Genomic DNA, 27,691 nt, shown 5'->3' with positions numbered 1-27,691 from the left:
GCCCACTCTATTTCCCGGTACAGTTTTTTATTATACTCATCAGAGTCATTAGGCCTGTAACACACTCCTACTCTCAATTTTTATACCCCAGTGCCTATGCCAAACCAAACCGACTCAACACTGCACTGTCCAGCGATGTCGACTGGTTACACTTCCTTGGATTTTATGTTTCTTAACAAATAGCATAACCCCTCCTCCCTTCCTATCTTGTCTATCCAGTGGTGAGATGTGAATATTTTAACAATGGGCTCGCAGTTTTTCCAACTTTCTACCCAGTAAATTTGATTGGTCACGGAAGTCACGTCATCCACGGATTCCACCAGAGGCACTTTCCACGCTTACACTACTAATAGTGTGATTACAGAGCGTGACGCATTTTTCGTGACCGGTATGATATCTCAAGTCAGGGGTGGATTCGGGGGGGGGGGGGAACAGATGGGGCTTATTACTCCCTTAACTATGCTTTTAGTGAATGTGTAAAATGTTTCTAGGTGTATCTAGAAAAAAAAAAAAAAAAAAAAACTTAAAAACCTGGTTGTCATGCCTCCCCTTATGATGATAACTGGATTCAATAGTGCCTGGAGTAAGTATGATTGCAACAATACAAGTATTTACCATATGACTGCAACAATATAAGTATTTTTCACATGATTTTTTTTTTTTTTTTTTTTTTTTTGATTTGGTAGTTGTTGGCGCATCGGCTTCTGTGGCCATATTGCACCTCCCAAGGTTTTTGCAGTACTTTGATCCAAGCCCGATGCGGGAATCGAACCCGCGACCTTTGGGTTTTTCACATGACTGCGACAATGTGCAGTGATAATTAATAGTCTGGAAAGGCAATTTTGCTATCAGAGTTAGTTTGAAAAGGTGAATACCAGTAATCAGAAATATCAAATGACTTTCAAGCCTTATTTCAGAACAGAATGCACAACATTTTTAATAAGTGATCCTCTTTAAAGTAGTTCTCCCCTAATGAAATTCAAATGTACCAACATTCCTGGAAGCTCTGTACTGTGAGCCTGTTGAGTTCTGCTGTCATATTATGTTGGATCATTGGAATGTCATCAAATCATTGCCCATTCAGCTTTCATTCTGAGTTCAGGTAAGAGTTAGAATGCTTGAAACATCAATCAAATCTTTGTTCTTTCACTTTCGTTTTGAGTATCTACCATGCATTTACTTTGTCCCTTTAATGAGATAAAGTGAATGGACAGTGAGAATGTCTTTAACGGGAATAACTTTATTACAGGATTGTCTTCTGGATCAAAATTCTTGAATGCTGAGTGCTTTGTGTGCAGAACACTGTTATGGTAGAGAAACTACCCATATTTACAAAGATATGTGCTGTCTTCTAAATGCTTTCCCTCAATGAAATCAGAATTTCTTTATAACATGCCTGGTTACTGAGGTTACCGATTGACCATTACGAACTGTAAGGAATGATACCCTTATGATATTGAGGGGGGGAGGGGACAGTTTTCACATTTGGCTGCTGTGCTTTTGTACAGGGTGATATTGGTGATTTTCATATATGTTGCTGTACATATATGTTGCATCATCAGTAATAACGCAACTTACAAAATTAAAGTCCATTTCTCCCCTTCTTTTCAGCACCTCACACAATTCTCAAAGTCAAAATTTTGTAGTCATCATTCAACAATATTAAAACAAATTTTGCACACGAGTCTTGCCAAGATTTTCTGTAAAAATTTCCTGGCATGATCCAGAAGAGATTCTCAATTTGTTATAAACTTCTCAGGTGGTTAAATGACAATCAGAATGAATTTTTAATGCATTTTAGCAACCATTTCTTCAAGTTGAAAGTTCACATTTTCAACAGATTCTTGGACATTTTATAAACATTTCACCCACTAATAAACACAAATTTCACTTAAAATAAATTTCACTTGTCAAAATTTTGTGTCATTTTTCCTGGCTTGATCCAAAAGAGATCTCAATTTATCAGCAGTTTCTCAGATGATAAAATGCCAATCAGAATGAATTTTTCATGCATTTTAGCAACCATTTCCTCACTGCTTCAAGTTGAAAGCTGAAATGATTGTTAGCCATCAACAGATTCTTGGCCATTTCCAACTACTAACAAAAGTTTCAATTAAAAAAAAAAAAAACTTGTTATAAAAAAAAATAACAAGCATCACCAAATTCAGTTCTAACATTTTGATTAAATATAACTACATTTTTCCCATTATACATAAAAAACCTGTTGCAGCACATGTGTTGCTTTGCTTTGGTATCCATGATGATTGCAACAAAGTTCTAAGATACACACTACTCATTAGTGATTTGGTGGAGGGAAGTGGTTCAAATCAGTTAATTCAGTGATCCCTTGCCCTACACTTGCTGTCACCTTAGTCCTGCTACTACTACTTTTGTAATAAATGAAATTTTACAACTCTTTGATCAGACCTTATACGTTTTGTGATAAAATTAATTCTTAGGGTATATTATATAAATAATCATTTATTGCCAATCAAAGAATACAGGAACAATACCCAGACACAGATGGCTAAAGGGGTTTACATCCTATAAAAACCTAATAACAACATATAAAACAGGCACTTGAGGCTTTAACAAAAGGCATAAAACAAAAGAAAATAAAAATGTAAAAAACACTTTTTAAAACTGAAGACAATAGGTAAAGTTAGATGTTTCAAATGATTCTGAATTTTTTTTTTTTTTTTTTTTTTTTTTTATTAGTCCTTTTCATGAAGCCAGGCATCTGGGTCAAGATCAAAAGAAGTAATAGTAGCATGACAAAGATACCGACGAATGATGAATCAAATCTGTTAATTCTGGTAAGTTTAGACTGGAGGGATGGAGTGGATCTGATAGTCCTGAGTCGAATTTACCACCGGAAAACATCCCACATGTTGAGTAAGTCACTTTGGCCAGCAATTACGAATACAAAATATTGGATACTGCTGCATTTCCAGCACACAACATGTATGATTTCAATCTGTTCATAAAATTGATGTTCGCATTACACACCACCTAATGAGAAAATATTAGCTGATATAATATGGTGAAGGGTGAATTTTGAAATGAAAGAACGAATTATTGAGGGATTATAATTCAAGTTTTGAAGAGGAGAACTGCAGTAGCAGGCTCTTTTTTGTGCAAGAACCAGGTTTCAGGAGGGTTGAAGTTAACTAAGTTTTCTTCTTCACACTGAAAATCAGAATTTAAGGAACTGGCAAAAGATACATTCAAAGAGTTGTACCTTTGTGCAGGGCACAGCTTTCCAATTGTAGTGCACTATTGTCAGCAAAAGTATGGATAGGATTTCCAGTCAATGTACGTATCAGTACTAGCAAATGATACAAAAAAAAATAAAAAAATTCCCACATCACATATACCCTCCCCTCTAATAATTTGACTAATTCTTTCTTAAATTTATTCAAACTACCCACTTCAATAACACCGGATGGAAATTTGTTCCAACGATCAACTACCCTCCAGCTAAAAACAAATTTCCACAGATCTATCCTGCAACAATTCTTCCTCAATTTAAATTTATGCATCCTTGTGTGTGTGTGTGTGTGTGTGTGTGTGTGTGTGTGTGTGTGTGTGTGTGTGTGTGTGTGTGTGTGTGTGTGTGTGTGTGTGTGTGTGTGTGTGTGTTGCCCGAGCTGGAGAAAGGATGCCAACAACATTTAGATTACTCGATCCATTCAGAACCTTAAACATCTCAATTGGTTCTGTCTAGTTTCCAGATGCTACAATTTGCAGAACTGAAATCTTTCTTAATAAGAGTACCCATTTCTTCCCCTTCTCTAATCTTACTGATCTTCTCTGCATCTGTTCTAATAGATCTACAACCAAAAATGTATGAAATATTCAAGATGCATCCTTACCACTGCCTTATGCAGAATAATTACCTCCTTATCTCTGATAGCAAAATACCTTCATATCATTGACAAAACTCTCTAAACTGTCTAGAGACCTATCTACCAGCAACATATCTGCACTGCTCAGAGAACTTCAACTATATACAGATCATTAATACACAGGAAGAAAAGAAAGGATGAAAGGCCAGAACTTTGAGGAACCCAGAATTAGTTAACTTAAATAAAAGGGAAGCCATCTATCATCACATGCAATGAGTGGTCACAAAGAAAACTGGCTATCCAATTTTAAAAATCAAATGAGAGTAAATAGGATGGAACTTGCTTATATCATCTTTCTAAACTTATGTCAACCACATATGAAGAAAATAGAAATGTCAAGAGAAACTGCTTGAATAGTTATCCAAAATTTTCAAAGGAACTGTAAAAAAACAAGGAAACCAGTTTGTCATATTTCCTGCTCTTAGTCTTTTTAAAACTGATTCTAAATTTATTGATAACGTGCTTTAAAATATTGAAAAATTTGCTGAAGGCAGAATATCAGTCAAAATTTCACCTGTGGATTGATAGTGATAAGTAATGAGCAAATTTCTACATGGACGGGGAAAAACACCACAGGTGTAAGAGTGTAAAAAGACAAACACTGGAGTTGACTCTCGATCACAGGTTTCAATAAGCGAAAAATGCCATTAGGGCTTGTACACTTCTTAGTGCCAACATGGTTCAAAATTCCCCTAGTCACTTTCTCATCAGAAAATCAAAGGCACTGACTGAATGGAATATAGTTGGTATGGTAGATTTACCAACATAATCGATGAAAGAGTTAAAGGAAAAGTAAATTATTCTTAGAAGAATATGAATTAAAACCATCACAATGTAGCAGCAGTAGTAGTAATGATAGAAAGAAGTTGTATCTTTCAAAAGATACCAGAAGACTTGATTACCATTTGGAAATCAAGAAAGACTAATACCTACTCTTAGTCTTTCCAAAATTGATTTTAGATTGATTAATAACTTTTTTACAAATATTGCAAATTCAGAGTAAACAGAAAATAAAGCAGAGGTTTAGATACAAGCCAACAATGATAGGCTGTATGCTTAATATGAAAAGGATTTCATCCATATAAGAATAATTTCAGTGACACAATCTAAGCAGATGTTAGAATCGGGATATTTAAAATACAGGGTGATTCAAGATTCCTGAAAGCAAAAATGAAAGAGCTACTTTCTCTCATTCTGGTAACCATATACAATTATTACAAAACCACATCAGTGGCAACACTGCATACCTCTGCATGCAGTGTTACATTATGCAAACTCATTCATACCAAAAATTACCTAAACCTGATACAGTATAATGACAATAAGCATATTCAGGTTGGCAATTTGATCCCTTTTGAAATAGTATCCTTCTTCTTAGGATAGTTTTCATTCTTAGGGTGACCCAATGATTTTCCCACTCTTGGAAGTACTTCTGGAAAGCAAATTTTAAAATAACTGAAAGATTACTCTTTCAGCTATTTCATTTCAGCCAGATTACTCTTTATTTGAACATTCAAATGAGATCCTTTCAGAGTTTTCCAGTCTGGCAACCCCATCCTTAGTTGTACATTCGAACAAATCAGAATCGACTTGTTCACATTATTCCCCTGTTAACAGCTCAGGCACAAACTTTGTGGAAATGCACTTCACATTCAAAGTTTTGTTAAAACTAAATAACATGATTGGGGGGGGGAGAGAGAGAGAGAGAGAAGTTCCTATAGCAATTTCAAGCACAGTTAATCCTTTGGTCAATTTGTACTAAAGTTCACTTGTGACATGATTTACTCATTTGTTGAAGTTAAGGACAACCCAGTTTGCAAATCACTTTTGACAGATGCCCACTTCCTCCCTACCCTCTTTGAAACAACAGCAGCAGTTGAAAACTTGTGTACAGCCCATTACAGAAACCCCACATGCTATTAAAAAAAAAAAAAGGAAGTTCAACTTTAGTTTTTTCCAATTTTAAAACAAAACTTAATATGTAGATACATTACTCAGCACAATTTGTTTTTAAATGCATTATGTCTCATCTCTTAACCCTGCAGCATTATATCTGTGAAGTGTAACTCAAAAATAACGAGCCTGCATTAATTGTTGGTTGAAGATAAAATCTGTGGTTTTCTATACTTTCTTAAATATAGAAAAGATTTTACTTGGTGTGGTTTTTTTATTGTTTTCACAGAGTTATATCACAAGTGCACACAGCAGGTACTGTCCAATCACATTTAAAAGAGAAGTCATTCAAAAGCAACATAGTTAAAAGCAAAACACTTAACTCATAGTAATGGCAAACTGACTAATACTGATGCTTTGGTTTGGTGTTTAGTGGCACGTGGTCTTCTCTGGCCATATTGCACCAGGACTCAATACTTGTGGAAACTTAGTACTGAAATTTTTTTTGTTAAATGCTGTTGTTTCTTTTTCTCTTATTGAAAAAGCAATCTGTAATTGGATGTGTAGAAGCTTGTCTGTTTCTTGTTCATTACAGAAGGCTATAGTTTATTGTGTTTAGAAATTTAAAAACATCATGTATGCTATTTCTGTCCCATAACACTTCTTTAGCATTAGTAGAGGCATATGATGCAAGAAAGCAAGATTATGCAGCATCAGCCAAAAAAAAAAACAAAAAACTTCCACTTCACCCCGTTCGTTCAAAATACATGTCCAGCTGAGGCTTAAATTTATTTAGGCTATCAACTTCCACAAAAAGGGATGGAAGTCTGTTCCAACAACCAACTACCCGCTGGCTAAAGGCAAATTTCTGCACATCTATCCTATATCTGTCTTTCCTCAATTTGAATTTATACCCTATCAGGTGATTATTCTGAGCAAGAGGAAGAATCCCATCAGCTTTGAGCATGCTCAAACCATTCAAGGCTTTATACACCTCTATCAGATCACCTCGCCGGTGCCTAGTCTCCAGACACTGTAATTTGCAAAACTTGAGCCTTTCTTCGTAAGAGCAACCCTTTGTTCCATTCACTAATCTTGTTGCCCTTCTCTGTACTGATTCCAGCAGCTCTACATCCTTCTTGAAATGAGACCTCCAGACCTGTATACAGTACTCAAGGTGGCCTGACCATTGCCTTATACAAGGGAATAATCACCTTCTTATCCCTGCTAGAAAAATTCCTGTATATCATTGACAAGACACCATGAGCTACTCTTGCAGCCGTCTACACTGCTCAGAGAACCTCATATCTGCCTGCACAATTACCTGCAGGTCCTTTTCATTCTCTACCAGTGTCAGTGTAGTACCACAGAGTTGATACGTTGCTCTGGGGGTGCTGTTTCCTGATAGGTAGCACTTTACATTTGTCAATGTTAAACTTCATTTGCCACCTCTCAGCCATCTGCTCAACATTTCCAGATCCTGTTGCAGCAGCATAGCGTCAGTAGTGTCCTTAACAACCCTGCCAACCTTTGTATCGTCTGCAAACTTGGACATTAAGCTTGATATACCATCATCAATATTATTTATAAATACAGAAAACAATAATGGACCCAACACTGAACCCTGAGGGACTCCACTAATAACATTAGTCCACGATGAACAGTGTACATTGATTACCACTCTCTGTCTTCTCCCCCTCAACCACCCCTTTATCCATAGCAGCAATTTACCTCCAGTGCCACACTGCTCCAATTTGTGCAGCAGTCTTCCATGTGCAACAGTATAAAAAGCCTTTCTAAGATCCAATTATATAATATCAAATTTATTCCCTGCATCCAGTTCTTTTGTGACTGCATCATAGTATCCAATCAAATTGGTCAGGCAAAACTTCCCCTTAACAAAATCATGCTGTGTCTGAGCTATAACTGAAGTCTTGTCTTGATGATCCTGCAGTGCTTCTTTAACTAGTGCCTCCAATAATTTTCCTGGAACAGAAGTTAAACTCACAGGTCTATAATTACTTGTGTCAGCCTTTAATCCTACTTTGTGATTTGGGGTCGCATTTGCACATCTCCAGTCTATGGGTACCTCCCCTGAGTCCAAGTAAGCTCTCATAATTATGGCTAAGGGTTTGCTTACTTCCTTTGCTGCCTCCATTAATATAACTGGATAGATCCCATCCACCCCAGGTGCCTTTCTTGTGTCTATCTTCAACAATTTCTCCTCCACTTTACTCCCAGTTATTACAAGATTATCTAGCTTACTGCCAGAGTTGAATATACCTCTGACATTCCCCCTTGCTGAATAACTCCTCATGTGCGAATGTAGATGCAAAATATTCATTTAGTTTGTTAGCTACCTGAGTAGGATCCTCAACAGTTAAACACAAGAAAGGCACCTGAGATGGCTTTCTTGTGTTTCTTTGCATCCCACGCCAAAGATTTCTCGTAATCTGCCTTCGCCTGCCTAACCTCCTTTGTAACTTGGTTACAGATCAACTTATATCTATCATAGGCTTCTGTGTCACGTGTTAATTTATATCTATCTCATGTATTTTTTTTCTCTGCCATATGTCTCATTAGTTCATCTGACATACATTTAGGCCTAAACCTTGAACAATATTTCTTAGTTGGTATGTAAAGCCTAGTAGCTTCCAAGATAAGTTCTTTGAATGCTTCCCATTTTGAATTTGCTGTTGGTAACATCATCAGTTGGTCCCACTGTATAGAATTTGAATACTGTCTCAGACCATCGTAGTCGCCTTTACGAAAGCAATAACCCTTCCCTTTACCCCTGATGGTAGTTACCTCACTGTGATCACTGCCACCTAGTGGTTCCTTTATCTGCAGATCCTTAATGCATGAAGTATCACTACTGATAATCAGATCAAAAGTATTACTCCCTCTAGTTGCCTCCCAAACATGCTGATGTAGAAAACAATCATCCAATAAATCCACAAAAGCCTTGCTAGTGTGTAAGTGACCAACCCACAAATTCCAGTCAATATGTGGGAAATTAAAATCCTCCATTATAAGACTCTCCGATTTACTGGCCCACTCTATTTCCCTGTACAGTTTCTTATTATACTCATCAGAGTCATTAGGCCTATAGCACACTGCTACTCTCAATTTTGATCTCCCAATGCTTTTTTTTCACACGAAACTGACTTGACATTGCACTGTCCAGTGATGTTGACTGGCTTCACTTCCTTGGGTTTTGTGTTTCTTAGCTAAAAGCATAACCCCTCCTCCCTTTCTATCCTGTCTATCCTTTCTGTAGACGTTGTACTCCCCAAATTCCAGTTCTACATTCCTTATATATGTGTGACACCACGTCTCTGATATCCCAACAATATCTGCCTTTGATGTTTTGAGCAATACCTCAACTTCATCAAATTTATTTACCAAATTCCTAGCATTGGTGTACACGCAAGTATACATGCACCTGTTCCTATTCTTAGCTACCCTAACACAACCCATGTGTTTACTTGTACCACAATGATTCCCAGCAGTTTCTGAAATATCCTGCATCTTGTTTTTCAGGCTTCTGCTCATTCCAATAGAAGCAGTGCAAGAATCACTTTCACCTCTGCCAGTTGCTGCTGTTAATCAATTAATCCTTGTATCCACCCAAACTAGCAGTTTTCTGACCCACCTAACACTGCCTCAATAGCATCAGTAAATATTCTTGCACCCTTTCTATTTACGTGTATCCCATCCCTGTAGAAGCAGTCTCTCTTATTAACAAGTACAGACCAGGCTGAAAAAAATTCTACCCTTTGAACCTTGTACAAACTTTCCAGGGCCGAATTGATTGACAAGGCTCTCATCATATACTCTCTCCTATTGTTTCTTTGCAGAATTGTAGACACTTTCAAATTCAACCGTAATTCACGGCTTTTTTTCAACAGTGACCTGTACTTGTTAAGTAATTCTGCCGGTCTCCTACTCTTAATATCATTAGTGCCAACGTGTACAACTATATCACCTTTTGTGCCCTTAAAAGATGATATCTGCTCTATGTCATCAACCTTTGCCCCTGGCAATCATACCCTGGTCCTGTTCCACCTATCCTTTTTACAAAGCACGTTCCCTGTTTCCCTGACAATAGAGTCACCAACAACTACTAGTTCCTGTGGGACCAGCGTATTCTGCCTTGGGGGGTTGCGGCTGTGTTGCGTGATGACCAAGTGCAAGCAGTGCATTTTAAAAGGCTGTGATTCAGAGGGCAACTGCCCCCCTCAGTTCTTCTCTGAGCCACAGCATTCCCATTAGCTTGAGCCTTTTGCTTTGCTGCTCTGGTCTGAGTCATGATTTCAATTTCAGTACAAAATTATAACCCTAAACTTGTATCCCAACACAGTTATAACGCTATATATATTTTTCAGTATTAAGTATTATCTACGAGTTCCGTATCAAGTTATGTATTAATTAATTGTTATGTTTGTAATCTAAGTCGTTATATGTATTTAGTTAAAAGTACAATTTAACTGACAATGAAGTTTAACAAAATTAATAGTTTTTACTGATTAATTTACATTATTATACTATACTTACCTAGTTCGGGATACAACGTTGTATCGTATAACAACGGCGGCAAGTTACGAACAGTAAATCTACGGACACTTAAGTATTAATTAACTTCCAAATCTCGCTGTCTCAATTCAGAATAAACTAACAACCCTGACTAGGTTTATAAGCTACTTATAGAAAATAATTTAATGCAACAATTGGTCAATAAAGCAGCTAAATATAGCTAAAAAACTTCTCGTTCAGTGGAGCTGCAACTTGTAACACGTGGATTTGATACCCTTACCGATATGCAATTACAAGGCTGAGTAAAGAATAAATACACCAGAATAATCAGAAAATCACAAAATAATGCTATACTACTAAATTTAAATCAAAAGTTTTAGAAAAACAATAATTTCAAATCAATAAATAAGAAAATCCCCTTAGCGGCTTTGAACACGTCTGGCTCCCACTAGCCTCGTCAGCAGCTGTTAATGTGTTTAAGTAATGGAATCAAATGCCTCTATGATTTCTTTCAAAATTTCGACAATTTGGGTAACTGTTAGGACTGTGTTACAAATCCTACATTGAAGAGGACCATGAGACCGGGAAAGGTATGCATGGGTTAGATTTGTGTGACCAATTCTGCGTTAGCTAGGACAACTTCTTCCTGTTTCTTTAATCTTAAATTAGTGTTCCATAGGTTTAATCCTAGTTTTATCTGAGACAGTTTGTTTTGTAAGTTTATTCCTGCCAGTTTGCCTGCAACTGTGTTATACAGTTATTGTAGGTCAACAGCTTAAAGATGGCATGCAGTATTTCAAAGTTATTTGCCAAAGCTGTAGAGGATTTGCCAAAGATGTGCATTCTAAGTTGGTCTAACAGACAAACCTAGCTCAACCAATGATTCTTTTCTTTACATCTGATGTAAGGAGTGTACCACTCTCAAATGAGAACTTGATGCACTAAGAAGAATTTGAGTCACTGAAAAAACAAGTGCTTGCCCTAGAAACAAATGTAACTGGGAGCTTGCCGGGGAATCAAGTATCTCGTGATCTGGCGCCAATTCCAGGTTCAAGTGCATACTGCTCTGGTTGAAGGTGATCTAGTTTTATTGGGAGACTATTGTCAGGGGAAACGGGTAATATGGTTTGTAATAAAGTAGTGGATCAGAACAAGGGTGTGTTTGCCAAGAGCAATATTTGATGATGTTATCAGCAGACTGTTAGATTTCAATGGGGTAAAGAGAGCATTATTAAATGCTCTCTGATATTAAATGAACAAGATCTCGTGATATTAAATGAACAAGATCTCGTGATATTAAATGAACAAGATATCTGACCATTTGTTGGATAAACATAGAATGATGCTGAAAAAAAAAATGCTGTGAGTTAGGTCAGAATGTGTGTGTTTGGAATTCTGCCCAGACACAATAGGCAGAATTATATGCTGAAAGCATGGACACATTAATGCTATGGCCAAACTGGCCATGGCCAGGGGCCTCACCTGAAGAGGGGCCTCATTTTCAGTGTAAATATTTCAAAAGTAGTGATAAAAAATTTCTAATAATAATAGTTTTTACAGATAATGGAAAAATATGTATCAATGTATGGATGAATAAAACTGTCTAAAAACAAGTTTTTTCCATCATCCAACAAATTTTAATGAAGGAACGTTGTTCGAGATCAATTCTTTGAATTTTTGGTTTATTTTGCAACAGGAATTTCATGTGCTGTTGCCACATCTCCCTATCTACCATTAACAGAAACGACTCAATAATTTAGCTATCCTTAGCATATATATATACTCCACACTCTCCAAAACGGAAACTCTGTGTATTTTTAACATCTACATGCCACAGCAAGACACACTTGCTATTCAAATAACCTATTTCATTTAGAGCCATCTCTCTACAGGATCAGGAACATGTCATTCTTGTTGATGATTTCAACTGCACCCAGAAATGGACAGAGTGCGATGCACTGAGCACCGCACAATGTTAATCAACAACCTGCAGGCCTTGGTAAACGACAATGAATTGGTCGATGCATTTAGACGCCAGAACCCAGAGGAAAGTCCTACACTTGGAGATCAGCAAATACAGCGTCTAGAAGACTTCCCTACCAAGCCCGACTGGACAGGTACTACATCCCAAAACACACCATCCCCCTGGTCAGAAGCATCACACATATCCCATCTTATATCTCAGATCACTGCTTTGTCAAATTGCAACTCCCCTTCTCACCCAATTATTTCAAAAGTGGTGATTCCGACTGGATGTTCAACAATAGCCTTTTTCAAGACGGAATATATCTCTAAGCTACAAGACCATATCGAATCCTGCCCACCAAAGAACGCATGGTGGCCTAGATTTAAAAGTCAACTGAGATCATTCTGAAGCATCTACCACCTGATAGTCAGGCCATTCAAGCTCACTTAGAAAACTCTGCAAAAGGTGTCCTACTGATATCAAGACACTCCAACCAAATACTTTTTCTTATTAGAACGCAGACAGCACAAAGCAATCACCATTACTGCCATTCAACTGCAAGGTGGAAACATTACTGAAGACCAAGAGGAAATCTTCTCTGAAGTAACTACATTTTATCAAGAAATATACAGTTACCATGAAACCTCTACAAAGGCAACCGAGGAAATCTTTTCAGGACTCAAAAAATTCCCCCTACAATCCAACACAGTATGGAGAAACCAATTACCCTATAAGAACTTACAGTAGCATGCAAAGCACTTCCCAAAACAAATCTCCAGGTTTGGACAGACTGACTTCCTTGAATTTTTTCAAACCTCGTGGGATCAATTTGGAGTGCTACTCTTACGAATGCTGCAAGAAGCACAAACCCCAATCTACCAGATTCGGTCACTCTACCTCTGTCGCACAACTGATCCCTAAGAAAGGAGATCGCACAAACCTCCAAAACTGATATCCAGTATCCTTAATGAATACAGATTGCAGAATTATTTCCAAAGCCATCGCCAATAGTAACACCACTATATCTGATGGACACTATTAGCTTCTTTTGATGTCATATTCCTATACACTAATGTTTATATTCCTTTCACCTTACAAGCATTATGTGTACTTCTAACAGCTGATGACACTTTAACGAAACGTACCTCTCTTTCGTTGACCACATCCTTGAACTCACCACTCTTTTACTAGATGCTAGATACTTTAGATTCAATAATAAAATTTATCGACAAACATTCGGTTTACCAATGGGTTTAGGCATTTCTGCCCCCCTTTCTGAAATCTATCTGGCCACTATTGAAAATCAAATTTTACAACCTTTCCCTTCTGAAATTAAATTATACATATACTATGCTGACATTTCATTTTTAGTCAGATTTATCACGGTATTATAAGATTACTATAATTTCATTATTGAATGAGTACGAGCATTAGTTAATAAGTTATAGTTGCAACTTCTAATAAAAAAAATTTAATTAAATTTCTCATTATTATGAAAGATAAATTTTTTGATTTAAAGAAAATAAATTACTTAAAAAACATATACTAAATTTAAAAAAAGAAATGAATCATCTTTAATAAAATTAATTTTCTAATTATGGTTTCCCAGTATTAGATAAATTTCTCTACATATAAACTAAAAGCTAATAGACTAAATAAATAATTTTGACAAATGAGTATTCTGTTGACAGCTTTTATACACAGAATTATAATTCATGGAAAATGATTCATTTGAATCTAAAGCAAAAAATAAAATTATTTTATTCTAATTAAATAAAGTATATACAGTGAAACTTCTCCTAACGGACACCTCTCTCTAACAGACATCTCTCTACAACGGACATTTTCAAATTCCCCAACTCTCCTCTATTGGTTTTAACGTGTTTTCAGCTTCTGTCTAGCAGACATTCTCTGTAACGGAGACGGACAGGCAATCTGCACTGTTTCATTTAGATTAGCACTTAATTTGATCTCCCCATAACGGACAGCGGGCGAGCTCACAGCCCTTTTTCTAGGAACTTTTCTTCCACGTATTGCCTCAATTGTGTGTTTATTTTCTATTTCCGATTCTCTGAATTTTATCAAGGTTTACGTCGCGGTTCTAAACTAAACCCTTTTTGAAGAATTTTAAGACACATGTAAAACTTCTGATGAATTCGGTGTGTGCAGGGGGGGGGGGGAATTTGGTCAGCCTTTCGTCTTTTGAATTTCAGTTTTCAGTTTTGTTCAGTGTTGTGTGAAGTGCACAATGTCTTCTCGTAAACATTTAACTTTAAAAGATAAAGTCGAACTCTTTAATATGTATGATCGGCAAAAAAATAGTGTTCGCAATCTCGCTGCAAAATTCAAAATCGGGAAGACGCAGGTAAGCGACATCCTAAAGGAAAAAAAATGAACTGCTCAAACAATTTTGGCAACACGGAAATGATCAGGTTCAAAAATCATTCCCAAAAACTGTTGGACTTCAAATTGACAATGTTACGTATGAGTGGTTTTATCACGCACGTGCTAAAAAAATTCCCATTAATGGGCCTATTATTAGGGAAAAGGCTTTGGAGGTTGCGAAATCTATGGGAGTAAATGAGTTCAAAGCTTCTGTGGGATGGCTAGACAAGTTCAAAACTCGACATAAAATTTCTTGGAAAATCGTAAGTGGTGAAGGTGGATCTGTTGGTACTGGGGTTGTAACAGAGTGGACCGTCAAATTGGAAGATTTATGTCGTGATTTTGAAGCTAAGGATATTTACAACTGTCACAAAACAGGGTTGGTTTTTTAAAGCTCTTCCTGAAAAAACAATGAGTCAAAAACGAAAAGTGCAAGGGCGGAAAAATTTCTAAGGAACGCTTGACTGTACTATTATGTAAAAATATGCTGGGAAACCAAAAAATCCTTGTTGTTTCAAGGGCATAAAGTTGAATCTTTTGAATGTTGACTGGAAGTCTAATAAAAAAGCGTGGATGACACGAGATATCATGAGCGAATGGATAAGTCACTTTAACCAAAACATGATTTGTCAAAACAGAAAAATTATTCTTTTCATGGATAATGCTGCATCTCAACCCGCACATTGAATTGTCCAACATTCAAATCGTCTTTCTGCCACCAAACACAACTGCAGAGTGTCAGCCCTTGGATCAAGGGATAATAAAAAATTTTAAACTTCACTGCAGAAAACGTGTTTTAAGACATCTCATTGCAAACATGAACGATGTAACATGTGCGAGTGACCTTGCAAAGAAACTCAGCATCCTATATTCGATTCAATGGATTTCTTCATCAGTAAACGCAATTCGAAAACAAACTGTCGTGAACTGTTTTGTAGAGTCTGGCTTCTCAAACGCAAAAATTAAAGTTGTGAACAGCAATGTGGAGCAACAAGAACTTTAACATCTATTGATAATGTACGATATTTCAGCTACAAGTGACCCTGGCTACAAAGATATAGACTCGAACCTCACTACAGAAGATGGTGCTCTAGATATCAATGACATTATCATCGATATTGTTCAAGAAGTTCCTCATGAGGATGAAGAAATGGAAGGAGGTCATTCTGTCGAAGAACATATTAACGACGAACCACCGATGAAAATGGAAGAAGTGCTCATACAAATCAATCGTTTAAAAATGTTTTTCGCTGCTGAAGAAAATACTGAAGGACTTTCGATGGTTTCTTCACTCCAAACAAATGTTGAAAACAAAATTATCAGCCGGAAGAAGGTGCAGAATAAAATAAGTGATTACTGTATGTATTTTTCTTAAGATAAAGTCATAATATGCATAGCACAATTGTATGTACTGTATATTATTTACAAAAATATTGTGCAAAATCTGTATATAATTTAATTTTATATGAAATGTTTGACGATTTTTCTTTATCTCTTGTGTATGTAATTGTATATTATTTACAAAAATATTGTTCAAAATCTGTATATATTTTAATTTAATTTTACATTAAACGTTTAACGATTTTTCTTTCTTTTTTTTTTCTCCCTCAGACTTCTTGTTGGTGGACACTTCTCTCTAACGGACAAATTCTCGTTCCCCACGGCTGTCTGTTAAAGGGAAGTTTCAATATATATCAAAAATTGACATATAATAAAACATATTAATCTATAAAAAATAAACATAGAAGTATAACATAAAAAAATTAACATGCTTATAAGCAGTTATAAGAAAATGCATTTTGCCTTACCTGAAAGAAAGCCTGAGTTCTAATTAAAATATTTTTCAATTCTGTCAATTCTAAGAATGTTTTTCTGAGGGCTTCGGCATTTGAGTTCACCTCTTTTAGTTCAGTTTCCAACTTTTCAAATGTGGCCTAAATTGAAAATCAAGATGTTTAATTCTTTAAAGACAATATCCAAAATATGGTGCAATCTCAATATATAACAGTGGTGTCATTCGACAACTTCAACACCCATGTTAAGCTAACCACATTATAGCAGAAAAATAAAATAAAATAAATACACAATAACTGTAAAATACATTAACTAAACGTTTTCAGTGTAAGTAAATTTCATTTCATACGTCCCCCCCCCCCCCATTCTGTTCAGTAGACAAACAGTTAAAAGTTTCGTTTACATATTTTAAATGGCTAAAGCCAAAAGCACAGTCACTATTTTTTTTAAATTCTTAACTTCAAAATAAAAATATCAGGCAACAATACTTCGTGTACAGTCAGTCCTCGTATAGCACAATAGTTTTGTTCCTATAAACCCTTGTGTAATACAAATAACAGGCCCTATGGAAAAAATAGGATTAGGTGCCGACCACCCAAGATTGAACATACATTTGTAACCAAAACATTACCAAACACAATAAATAATCGTAATAAAATACGTATTTTATTACGACTATTACGTAATAAAATATTGCTAATGCTTTTGCTTCTATCGTAAGCAAACTTGTTCTTTGTTTGATGGAACAGATGACAGCCGTTCCATCTCTTCCAATTCTTTGTGTCTTGATCTAATGGATTTTAATTACACTTTGAGTTGTTCCTGCAATGAAAGTTGTTTTTATTTTATCTGCATTCTTTCTAATTCTCGGCATTGCCTCATTTAGGCCTGTAGCACATGCAATATCACATGTTCTTTCATTTTGCTCAAAGCGTTTCAGAATTCGGCTTTGCCTCATTTAGGCCTGTAGCACGTGCAATATCACATGTTCTTTCATTTTGCTCAAAGCGTTTCAGAATTTCATATTTTTTTCTCTATGGACAGAGGCGGACTGGCCATAAACCTTACCAGGGAAACCCTGGTAAAGCAGAGACCAGAAGACGATGGAGGCCGGTGTGATTTTGGCCATAAACGCTAGTATGAGGCCGCTACAAATTTTTCCCGATAAGAATTTTTGACCCACGCAGTCCACCTCTGTCTATTGATATTGCTTTCCTTTTTCTCTCTGAATCTGTAGTGTCTTCACCAGGATTCTTCCTTTTCACACCTTTTAAGTATTTTACTAATTTTTAGGGAATAAAGCACAATTACAAAATGATACACATAAACAAAGCTGGCTCATGTAGAAACTGAATAAACAACAACATAAAGGCAGAGACACACTATTAACACCTCACTAGCTCACATTTTACTAAAGCACATTTTTGGAGATCACTACCACAAAACAATAAAAACAATTTCCTGTTGCGTTTCTGCTAGTGGAATCTGTTATAAACTGGTAGTAAACTCGATCTAATTGCATTTGTAATAATACTGATAGTTGGAATTGTGTTAGTTTTTATGTTATTATGGTGAAATGTGTTTCCCCTTCTGATATAAAAAACAAAAATACATTTTCAGAATCTTCTCTTCGTTCCTATCGTGTTGCATTCAGTTGGGGGTGATTCCGCATTGGACTGCCATTTCTTGTAAATACAAAGGCAAATCGTGCTTAAGCGAATTCAGTTCATGTTATATACGATATCGTTTCCCTATTTATAGATCGTGTATGATCGAATTCGTGCAGTATAAACACATGTTATACGAGGATTGACTGTACTTTAAAAAAATGGCACGTGCTGAGCAAGTGTGGTAGATGGTTTTATGTGAAACATACCTCACATTTCTTTTAGGTATTTTGTTCTGTATATATATTGATTATGAAATAAAAGTGCTTCTGTATTGTGAATATTTTATTGTTCATCCACAAATTTCTATAATTTCAGCTGGAAGACGAGATACAATGTATTTATGATAACTAAAGTAAGACACATATATTTGTGATTTCGACATAGTAGTAGTAGTGGCATGTGATGCAAGAAAGCAAATGTATGAGCTTATGCAGCATCAGCCAAAAAAAAAAAAAAAAAATCACACCATTCCCTCCAAATGCCTGTCCAGTTCCTCCTTATATTTATTCAACCTATCAACTTCCACAACGACAGATGGAAGTTTGTTTCAGCAATTAACCACCCGCTGGCTAAAGGCAAATTTCCGCACATCTAATCTGCATCTGTCCTTTCTTAATTTGAATTTATGCCCCCTTAGGTTCGTAATCTGAACAAGTGGAAGGATCCCATCAGAATTCAGCGTGCTGAACCCATTCAAGGCCTTATACACCTCAATCAGATCACCGCGCAGGTGCCTAGTCTCCAGCCACTGCAATTTGCAGAACTTAAGCCTCTCTTGATAAGAGGACCCTTCATTCCCCTTACCAATCTTGTTGCCCTTCTCTGTACGTGCTCAAGTAAATCTACATCCTTCCTAAAATGAGGCCTCCAGACCTATACGCAGTACTCAAGGCGTGGCCTGACCATTGCCTTATACAGAGGGATAATCACCTCCTTATCCCTGCTAGCAAAATTCCTATATATCATTGACAAAACCCCATGACCTGCCCTAGCAGCCTGTCTGCATTGCTCAGAAAACTTCATATCTGCCTGCACAATTACTCCCAGGTCTTTTTCATTTTCTACCACCTTAAACGTAGTACCACACAGTTGGTACGTTTCTATGGGGTTACTTCTACCCATATGCAGTACTTTGCATTTGTCAAGGTTAAACTTCAGTTGCCACTTCTTAGCCCATCTGCCCAAATTATCTAGATCCTGTTGCATAGCACACTGCCATTACTGTCATTAACAACCCTGCCAACCTTTGTATCATCTGCAAACTTCGACACTAAGCCTGATATACCTTCATCAATATCATTGATAAATATACAAAACAACAGTGGACCCAACACCGAACCTTGTGGGACTCCACTAATAACATTAGTCCAAGAAGAGAAGCACCCACTGATTACCACCCTCTGTCTTCTCGCACTTAACCATCCTTTTATCCATTGTAACAACTTACCCTTAATACCATTCTGTTCCAATTTGTACAATAGTCTTCCATGTGCAACAGTGTCAAAAGCTTTCCTGAAATCCAAATATATGATATCAAAATTATTTTTTGCATCCAGTTCCTTTGTAACCACATCATAATATCCTATCAAATTTGTCAGACAAGACTTTCCCTTAACAAACCCATGCTGTGTCTCAATTGCTGCTTATGATCATGGGTATTTTATGCAAATATTTCTTTAACAGCACTGCACCTTGAATTGAGTACAGCAGCAAAATGAAATGAATGAAGTCAATTATATCCTGTTTGTCACTCTTAGGAGAAATATAGACAACCATTGTATCACGTGGCTGTTGGGTAACGTATCTAAATGTCTCTGGACAGTGTCAGTTGTGGTACCTGATCTTGTAGGTTGAAATTGAGGGATTAATGTTTAGAGTTAGATCGAATGTTTCTTGCAGGAAAATAATTAATGGTTTAGTTTCTTCCAATCTGAAGTTAACATTCAAATTGCTGCTTATGATCATGGGTATTTTATGCAAATATTTCTTTAACAGCACTGCACCTTGAATTGAGTACGGCAGCAAAATGAAATGAATGAAGTCAATTATATCCTGTATGTCACTCTTAGGAGAAATATAGACAACCATTGTATCACGTGGCTGTTGGGTAACAAGCACTGCACTATACAAACATCACCAACGGGCTGAACACTAACTGTCAAACCAGTCATTTGTTGATAGATGACATCAAAGTATGGCGTAACAATGTGTACCCATCCACTCCAATGTTTGGTTTCACGCTGAATTGAACCACACAATCAAAATTAGGGATACTGACACTCTCATTATTGTCTAACCCAAGTCACAGATAGCAGCAAGATTTGGCATTGCTGTGTAACAGTGGCAGTGTTGGCATGATGCACCCGTAGGCTTTGGCAATTGAGTGACAGAATTGAGAGTTCTTTCCTATTGCAGATGAATTCGAGCAAGTTGTCCTGTCTTGTTTGTAGTCGATTAGTTGTGAGCCTGGAAAACTCATTTTGTAAACTGATGGTGGTTTAGCATTTCTCGGGTCATGGTAGAATCTCATGTCGCTGGTCAGCAAGAGAATGTAGAGTCCATTGATGATGATAACTAAAGTAAGACACGTAAGTTACACATGGCAGAGAGACAAAAACCAGCTGCTGTTCATGGCCCTTTTCATACTCATAAACCACTGTATTGAACATGCTGCTTTGCAACGTGTATCTTCATTGCACAAGCTAGTATGAGAGGAAAGTGCCGTCTGGGCTAGCCGGGTGGGTAAAGTGCTTGCCTGTAAACCCAAAGGTCGCAGGTTCGAATCCCGTCTCGGGCTTGGATCAGAGTAGTGCAAAAACCTTGGGAGGTGCATTATGGCCACAGAAGCTGATGCGCCAACTACTAACAAAGAAAAAAAAATGAGGAAAGTGTTTCAGCACAAATTGTGCAGTTATTTTGTTCAACGATATACTCACGGTTCGTCTTGAGAGCGGCACAGCTACAGGATTGATGTTGTTTGCTTGCATGTATCTAGCCGCCTTCTTGTGAGCTAACTTTCTGATCTTAGGCAAGGTGGATTCGAGCCACAATCATTATATCTGTTGCTCTTTGTTGTTTTGAATCTGGGATAATTTATCCATGCCGCTATTAGCAAGCCCATCAATAATGTCCACATTGGTAGTGATGAAATACGGCTTTCAGATGACCAGTGGGAGCTCACATATGGTAATCCATCAGTATCAATAACCAACATTTTATAGTTTCTGGCAAACGTATGCTTCTTGCTCTGTGTTCATGCAGACCACAAAGAAGTCTTGCACAACTGATTCCACTTTCTTCTCTGCAGCAATGAGGATCACACAGCTGTACAAATTGACAGAATTATTTCACAAATAGAATGGTATACCGTTTGGGTAGAGGTGATCAGCTTCCTCCTGATCGAAGAAACACAACTTGATAAGTTCTTGCTTGTTCTGATCTAATTTAGCTCTGTTACCAATTTTGGTTAATACAGACAAGAAAGCAACATTCGACTGGGCACATAACTTGAACAAGCTCGTAGTATCTGAGGCCATGCCAGAGAGTGGGGCCAGCGATATACTGCTTTTCTGTTAGACCAGAGTCACACTAACTAAAGGCAGCTGATGTAAGTCTCCGATTAAGAACATGTCCTGCCCCTCCGAAGCTCGTATCGACATTTCCAGTTATCTGTTTTAGCCTTGTATCGATTTGTGATAACAGCTCAGCACCAATCATACTGACCATGTCGATTATTAGCATTCTGACATACTTAAACAGCAATCTGTATTGTGCAACTTCCACAGAGAGAAAGGCAGATTTCTCGAAGTGGATTTTAAGGGGAGTGTGCACAGTGGTTCTGTCTATTGCAAGGGCAGCCTTATTAGTTGAATCGCATGAAATATAGGCTTGTTTGTTATTTGGTTTTTAGGAGCATTAGCAACTAAGGCCATATTGCTCCAGGGATATGCGGTGGTCATTCTCTGACCTTTCCACATCTTCCATATTTGGTGGTCACGGGCTCAAACCCCGGTCTAATCAAGAAGCGTGTGCTATGCACTGCTGCTGTCCACCTGGCTACAGAGGCGCTTGAAATACAGGCATTACAATACCCATCTGTACTGCTGAAAAGGTTGTATATTTCCATCAAGAGGCAATATCTGAATAACCGTCAAGAATATCTGAATCAGTTCACGATTGGGAGATAACAGACTCCAAATTACATGCATGAATAGAATCATTTCCTTGTCGTTGGCCATTCTCATTAAGTTACAAAATTCCTCGTTTCTTTGCAAATGTGCCAAGTTGGTTGAGCATGGTGAGCTTTAGATCCTCATTCAGCTCACTGTCTGAATGATTGTAAAAGTCTTGAAAGGGGTTTTCTTCTCGCAGTTGTATAGCAAGACTATACAGATCATTACAGCATGCTTTGTCAGAGTCGCCATCGTCATTTGTCTTGACACATTGCCTTACAAATTTCTATCATTTTGCCAATGTCCTTGTCTGATTCACACATTTACAATGTCCAGTAAAAGCTCTTCACTGTCGCCATAGACCTATATAAAGTCTAAAAGGAAAGGAATGAATCAGATTGGTCCACTTGATATCGATGGTTCAAATGTTGATGATCCTGCTCAGATAGCTGACAAACTAAATGAGTATTTTGCATCTACATTTACATATGAGGAATTCTTTACGGAAGTGAAGGACATAAGCTTATTAAACTCTAACAAGGAGCTTAATGATTTTGTAATAACTAGGAGCAAAGTGGAGGAGACGTTGAAGTTAAACAGACAAACAGACTTTTAATATAACTGGATATATCCAATCCACCTGGGGTGGATTGGATCTATCCAGTTATATTAAAAGAGGCGGCAAAGGAAGTAAGCAAACCCTTAGTCATAATTACGAGAATATCCTTGGATTCAGAAGTCCCCTCGGACTGGAGATGTGCAAATGTATCTAAAATTCACAGAGGGGGATCAAAAAGTGACACGAGTAATTACAGACCTGTTAAACTTCTGTTCAGGGGAAAATAATGGAATCGCTGCAGGATCATATAGACAAGACAGCAGTAATAATTCAGACACAGCATGAGTTTGTTAAGGGAAAGTCTTGGCTGACAAATTTGATTTGATACTATGATATGGTCACAAAAGAACTCGATGCAAAAAATTATTTTGATATCATATACGTGGATTTCAGGAAAACTTTTGATACTGTTGAGCATGGAAGACTACTGTAAAAATTGGAGCAGCGTGGTATTATTAAGTTTCTACAAGGAATAAAAAGGTAATTGAGTGGAAGACGACAGAGTGGTAATCAGTGGACACTGCTCTTCGTGGACTAATGTTATTAGTGGAGTCCCCAAGGGTTCGGTGTTGTGCCCACTGTTGTTTTGTATATTTATCAATGATATTATTATTATTATTATTAGCCATATGGTGCAAGGAAGCCTAAGACTTATGCTGCACTATCCAAAAAAAAAAAAAAAAAAAATTCCTGCATCACATTAATAGAGAGAGAGAGAGAGAGAGAGAGAGAGAGAGAGAGAGAGAGTCAGAAGTAGAAGGGAATCACCAAGAAAGAGAAGAATGATGATACCCAGCCAGCTCAGGACAGTGGGTTTCCCAGGCCCATACTCACAAGATGTGAACTACTGGGGTAAAATTGATGAAGGTATATCAGGCTTGATGTCCAAGTATTCAATGGTTGGTAGGGTTGTTAATGACAGTAATGGCAGTGTGCTACTGCAACAGAATCTAGAAAAGTTGGGCAGATAGGCTGAGAAGTGGTAACTGAAATTTAACATTGACAAATGCAAAGTACTGCATACCAACTGTGTGGTATGCAGTACTTACTAACTGTATGGTACTACACTGTGTCGTACTACACTTAGGGTGGTAAAAAATGAAAAATGCCTAGGATTAATTGTGCAGTCAGATATGATGTCGTCTAAGTAATGCAGACATGCTGCCAGAGCAAGTCATGGGGTATTGTCAACGATATGCTGGAATTTTGCTATTAGAGAAAATGAGTTGATTATCCCTTTGTATAAAGCAATGGTCAGGCCACACTTTGAGTACTGTGTACAGTACTCAAGGCATGGCTTGAAGGCCTTATTTTAGGAAGGATGTAGAGTTGCTTGAGCGTGTACAGAGAAGGGCAACAAGATTGGTGAGGAGCACAAAAGAGATATGATCCAAGTGGTGTGGTCTCTTCTCATATTTGTCAAACCAATCCTCTTTCCATATATCCTCATTCATCTCTTCATTGGACTTCCTCACTCCCTCTGTTGTTCGATCGGCCAAACAGTGGGAATATAAACTACCACTGCAGAGCTCTCTTACATTGGGTGATGTAGCAATTACTAGGCATCTTCTTGACTTTTGATCTCAATGCTGTTGAGCATATCGATGGATAGTTTTATTGTGATTCCAACAGTGTCAAATTCTGGATGCTCGTTTATGATCATAATAATCTGTCATTGTAAATTGCTCATCCCTCGGTTCATCTCGTTTACATACTCAATGACATACACAGCACGAGAGTATTCATCCATGATGAATTGGATGTCGGTGTTTGAGTTCAAAGTGTTACAGACAAACGGGTTGAATGGATTGTGCCACTTCACACTTGATTGACGTTTGAGAAATACCTTGGGCTGATTTATGCCAGCTCTGGTCATATCCAAGTAATAGTCATAGGAGTTTACATCATTTGCCCTGAAGGAGGCATCAATGTCGGTGTATTCATTATCCTCTATATTTTGCCACATCTTCTTGTAGTGAGCAACATATATTACTTTGCGTCCATCTGTCTTAGACACAGGCACTAACACAGTGGTAGAGCGCCAAAGCATGATTGGTGCTTCAAATTGACGCATCTCTTGTTTATATGGCGTATTTTCTCGTAACACGTGAATGTATGTTTGTGAGTTTGAAGCTTGATACTCCTCAAAGCCTAGCTAGCAGAAACAGACACTAACTTGTCAATCATTCAGATGGAATTTCTTTGTTCTCACCCAAAGGGTCTTTGGGAGCGTTATTTAGCCACAGCAAAATGTGTGCATGTGGACTATCACAATGCTGAAATTCTATGTGCTTGAAAAAGTTGTCCGCATAAAAGTGACCAAACGGGCTATAACTTTTCAACTGCAATATGTTCATAATTGTATCCATAATCTTCTTGAAATATATTGCACAAATTACAACATCTTCATTCACTAGCATCACCTTCTGCATGAAGTCGATGTCACTTGCATCGTCCTCACTAATATTGTACCCATTATTCTGTAACTTGTACAACAGCTGTAGCAAATGTGGTCAACCAATTTCAATTGGACCCAGAGTCAAGAACACTGTAGATTTACCAAGTTGTCTAATCATAGCGAATAGCTCGCACTTACGTTGAGCCCAGTAGTAGGTGGGGTTGGGATTGTCCTTAGGAAAGCCAAATTGTTTTCAATGCAGCTGTTAATGTATTCTTTGGATTGAACTTGCTCACAGATCAGTTTAGTATCTTTACCTATGTATTTGAAAGCCATTGACAAAGAATCTCAAGTTCTCAATCCCACAATTGGATAAATTGTAGGATTCCTTAGGGTACCAATTTAATTGGCTTAATAAATAATAGCAATAGCTTCATTTTCAGTACTTATCTTAATATAATCTGCAGTTGGGCTTAGAGTGAATAAGGTAGAATAGACTAAAAATTGGATTTAATGTGGATGAGCTTAAATTTTTGAAACGGAGTTAAAATATGCTCAAGGAAATAGAAGTGCATGTCTTCATCCATGGTTGTCATGAATTAAGTTGAAAGGAATGGGAACTATGAGAGTATAATCAAGAGACCAATAGCCGTAACGATAGGCTTTCATTATTAACGTCTTCAGTTGGTAATAGTTAAAGAGAGAGCGTGTGTATTTTAAAAGAACTCTAAGTTCCCGTGATGCTCTTTGATGCATGTGGGAATCTCAGGTACGTGAGATTCCAGACTGGGGAGAGGCTGTAGGGTAATTTTGCATTTAATACATTTAATTTACATTGATGCCGAAACCATTCTATGATAAGGGCTTCATACTGGTAAATCCTGAAACTAGATTGTAATTTAATAATGGGGGTTGCTGAATCTACTAAAGGTGTGTGGTTATGGGATTGTACATGTAAAGTCTGTATTTGCTTGTCCAGTTTTAAAGCTATTATAATGATGGTATGCTCGTTTATTTGATGTTTTTGAAGCGCCGTATTTTGAAGTAGTGCTTCCGATATAGCATGCATTACATTTTTGCTGGCATTTTATTAAATATACTATGTTGTTCAAATCACAGATTTGGTATTTATAAGTTTCTTTGTAAGAATTAAACATGGATCCTAGTTTATTGTATGTTGAAAATATGAGTGTAATATCAGTATTTGCAAATATTCGATGAAACTGTTTAGCAAGGTCACTGTGATAAGGAAGATGTTAAAGTGTTAAAAAAATGATATCATTTTTTTTATCCCTTTCAACTGCTTTTAAGAAGCATTTATAATATATACTTTTATAATATATAATATATACAAAAGTGTCCTATACTTTTTCCAGAGTGTCTTTACAATTAATCTGATGGAATGAACGTCGTTTAACTTTCGATTTCGTAGAAGCAGTCAGTCGCCGCCCTAGGTTAAGTTGTTGTTGAAACGATACACCGCGTTTAGTGCCCAGAGCAATTAGACGATGTCAGTCACCCCTCTCTCTCCGATGCGTAAGTCCATGTATTGCGTAATTGCCTCAGGAACGAAAAGAGCAGATTGCAACTTGTGACAGAGGAGAGTGAGAAATTAGAACATGAGACATAATTCCTTACGAGATCGAAACTAATAAACACAATGACTGTCATTCTAAAATTCCGTTCGTATGAGTGTATTGATTTATGTTCGATGACTGCGATTGCAAAACAAAAGAAACTGCCTTACAAAAAAAAAATATGAGATTTCCTGTATCTATTTAATATATCATTTTTAGTTGCGTCAAATTCCAAAGTTGACATGGGAATGTAGAGGTATTTATAGGAAAAGGGGAAAGCAAAGGGAGAGCTTAGGCGAGTCTTACTCGCCTAAGCTCTCCCTTTGGAGTTTCCAGGTTGTAAAAGTTTGAGAGCGGGTCCGAGAAGCTTAGCGAAAGTTGTTGTTGTTGTTGTTTGGTTTTTAGGAGCATTAGCAACTAAGGCCATATTGCTCCGGGAATATGCGGTGGTCATTCCCTGACCTTTCCGCATCCTCCGTATTTGGTGGTGATGGGCTCGAACCCCGGTCTAATCAAGAAGCATGTGCTACGCACTGCTGCTCCTTCCCACCTGGCTACGGAGGAGCCCCTTAGCGAAAGTTTAAGTCAGCAGATAGAGAAAGTTAAAGAAGTTAGCCCAGAGTCATACAGATGGATAAAAGAGATCATGTGCCGGGGAAAATGACCATTTGTCTGTAAGTGAGCAGTTTTATTTTTTAAACACAAACTCAAGCATTACAAGTTAATTATACTTTCCCCTTGCCTTAAATTCACACACACACCGACCTCTCTTC

At 37.3% G+C, this 27,691-nt stretch overlaps 1 protein-coding gene across 2 annotated transcripts in view; it reads right to left on the bottom strand.

Moving 5' to 3' along the window:
- Positions 1 to 27,691, bottom strand: part of LOC150075071 (V-type proton ATPase 116 kDa subunit a 1-like) — a 431,757-nt gene that overhangs the window by 337,820 nt on the left and 66,246 nt on the right. For both annotated transcript variants that reach the window (XM_090389279.1, XM_090389280.1), the window contains exon 4: positions 16,497 to 16,622. In XM_090389279.1, the coding sequence (XP_090245405.1) occupies positions 16,497 to 16,622 (126 nt within the window). The remainder of the gene's footprint in view (positions 1 to 16,496; positions 16,623 to 27,691) is intronic.

The sequence above is a fragment of the Mastigoproctus giganteus genome, chromosome 14 (assembly GCF_048544385.1).
Source record: "Mastigoproctus giganteus isolate SK-2022 chromosome 14, ASM4854438v1, whole genome shotgun sequence".
Classification (NCBI taxonomy): Eukaryota; Metazoa; Arthropoda; class Arachnida; order Uropygi; family Thelyphonidae; genus Mastigoproctus; species Mastigoproctus giganteus.
Note: the sequence above shows the minus strand (reverse complement) of the source record. Positions and strands in the feature narration are given on the sequence as shown.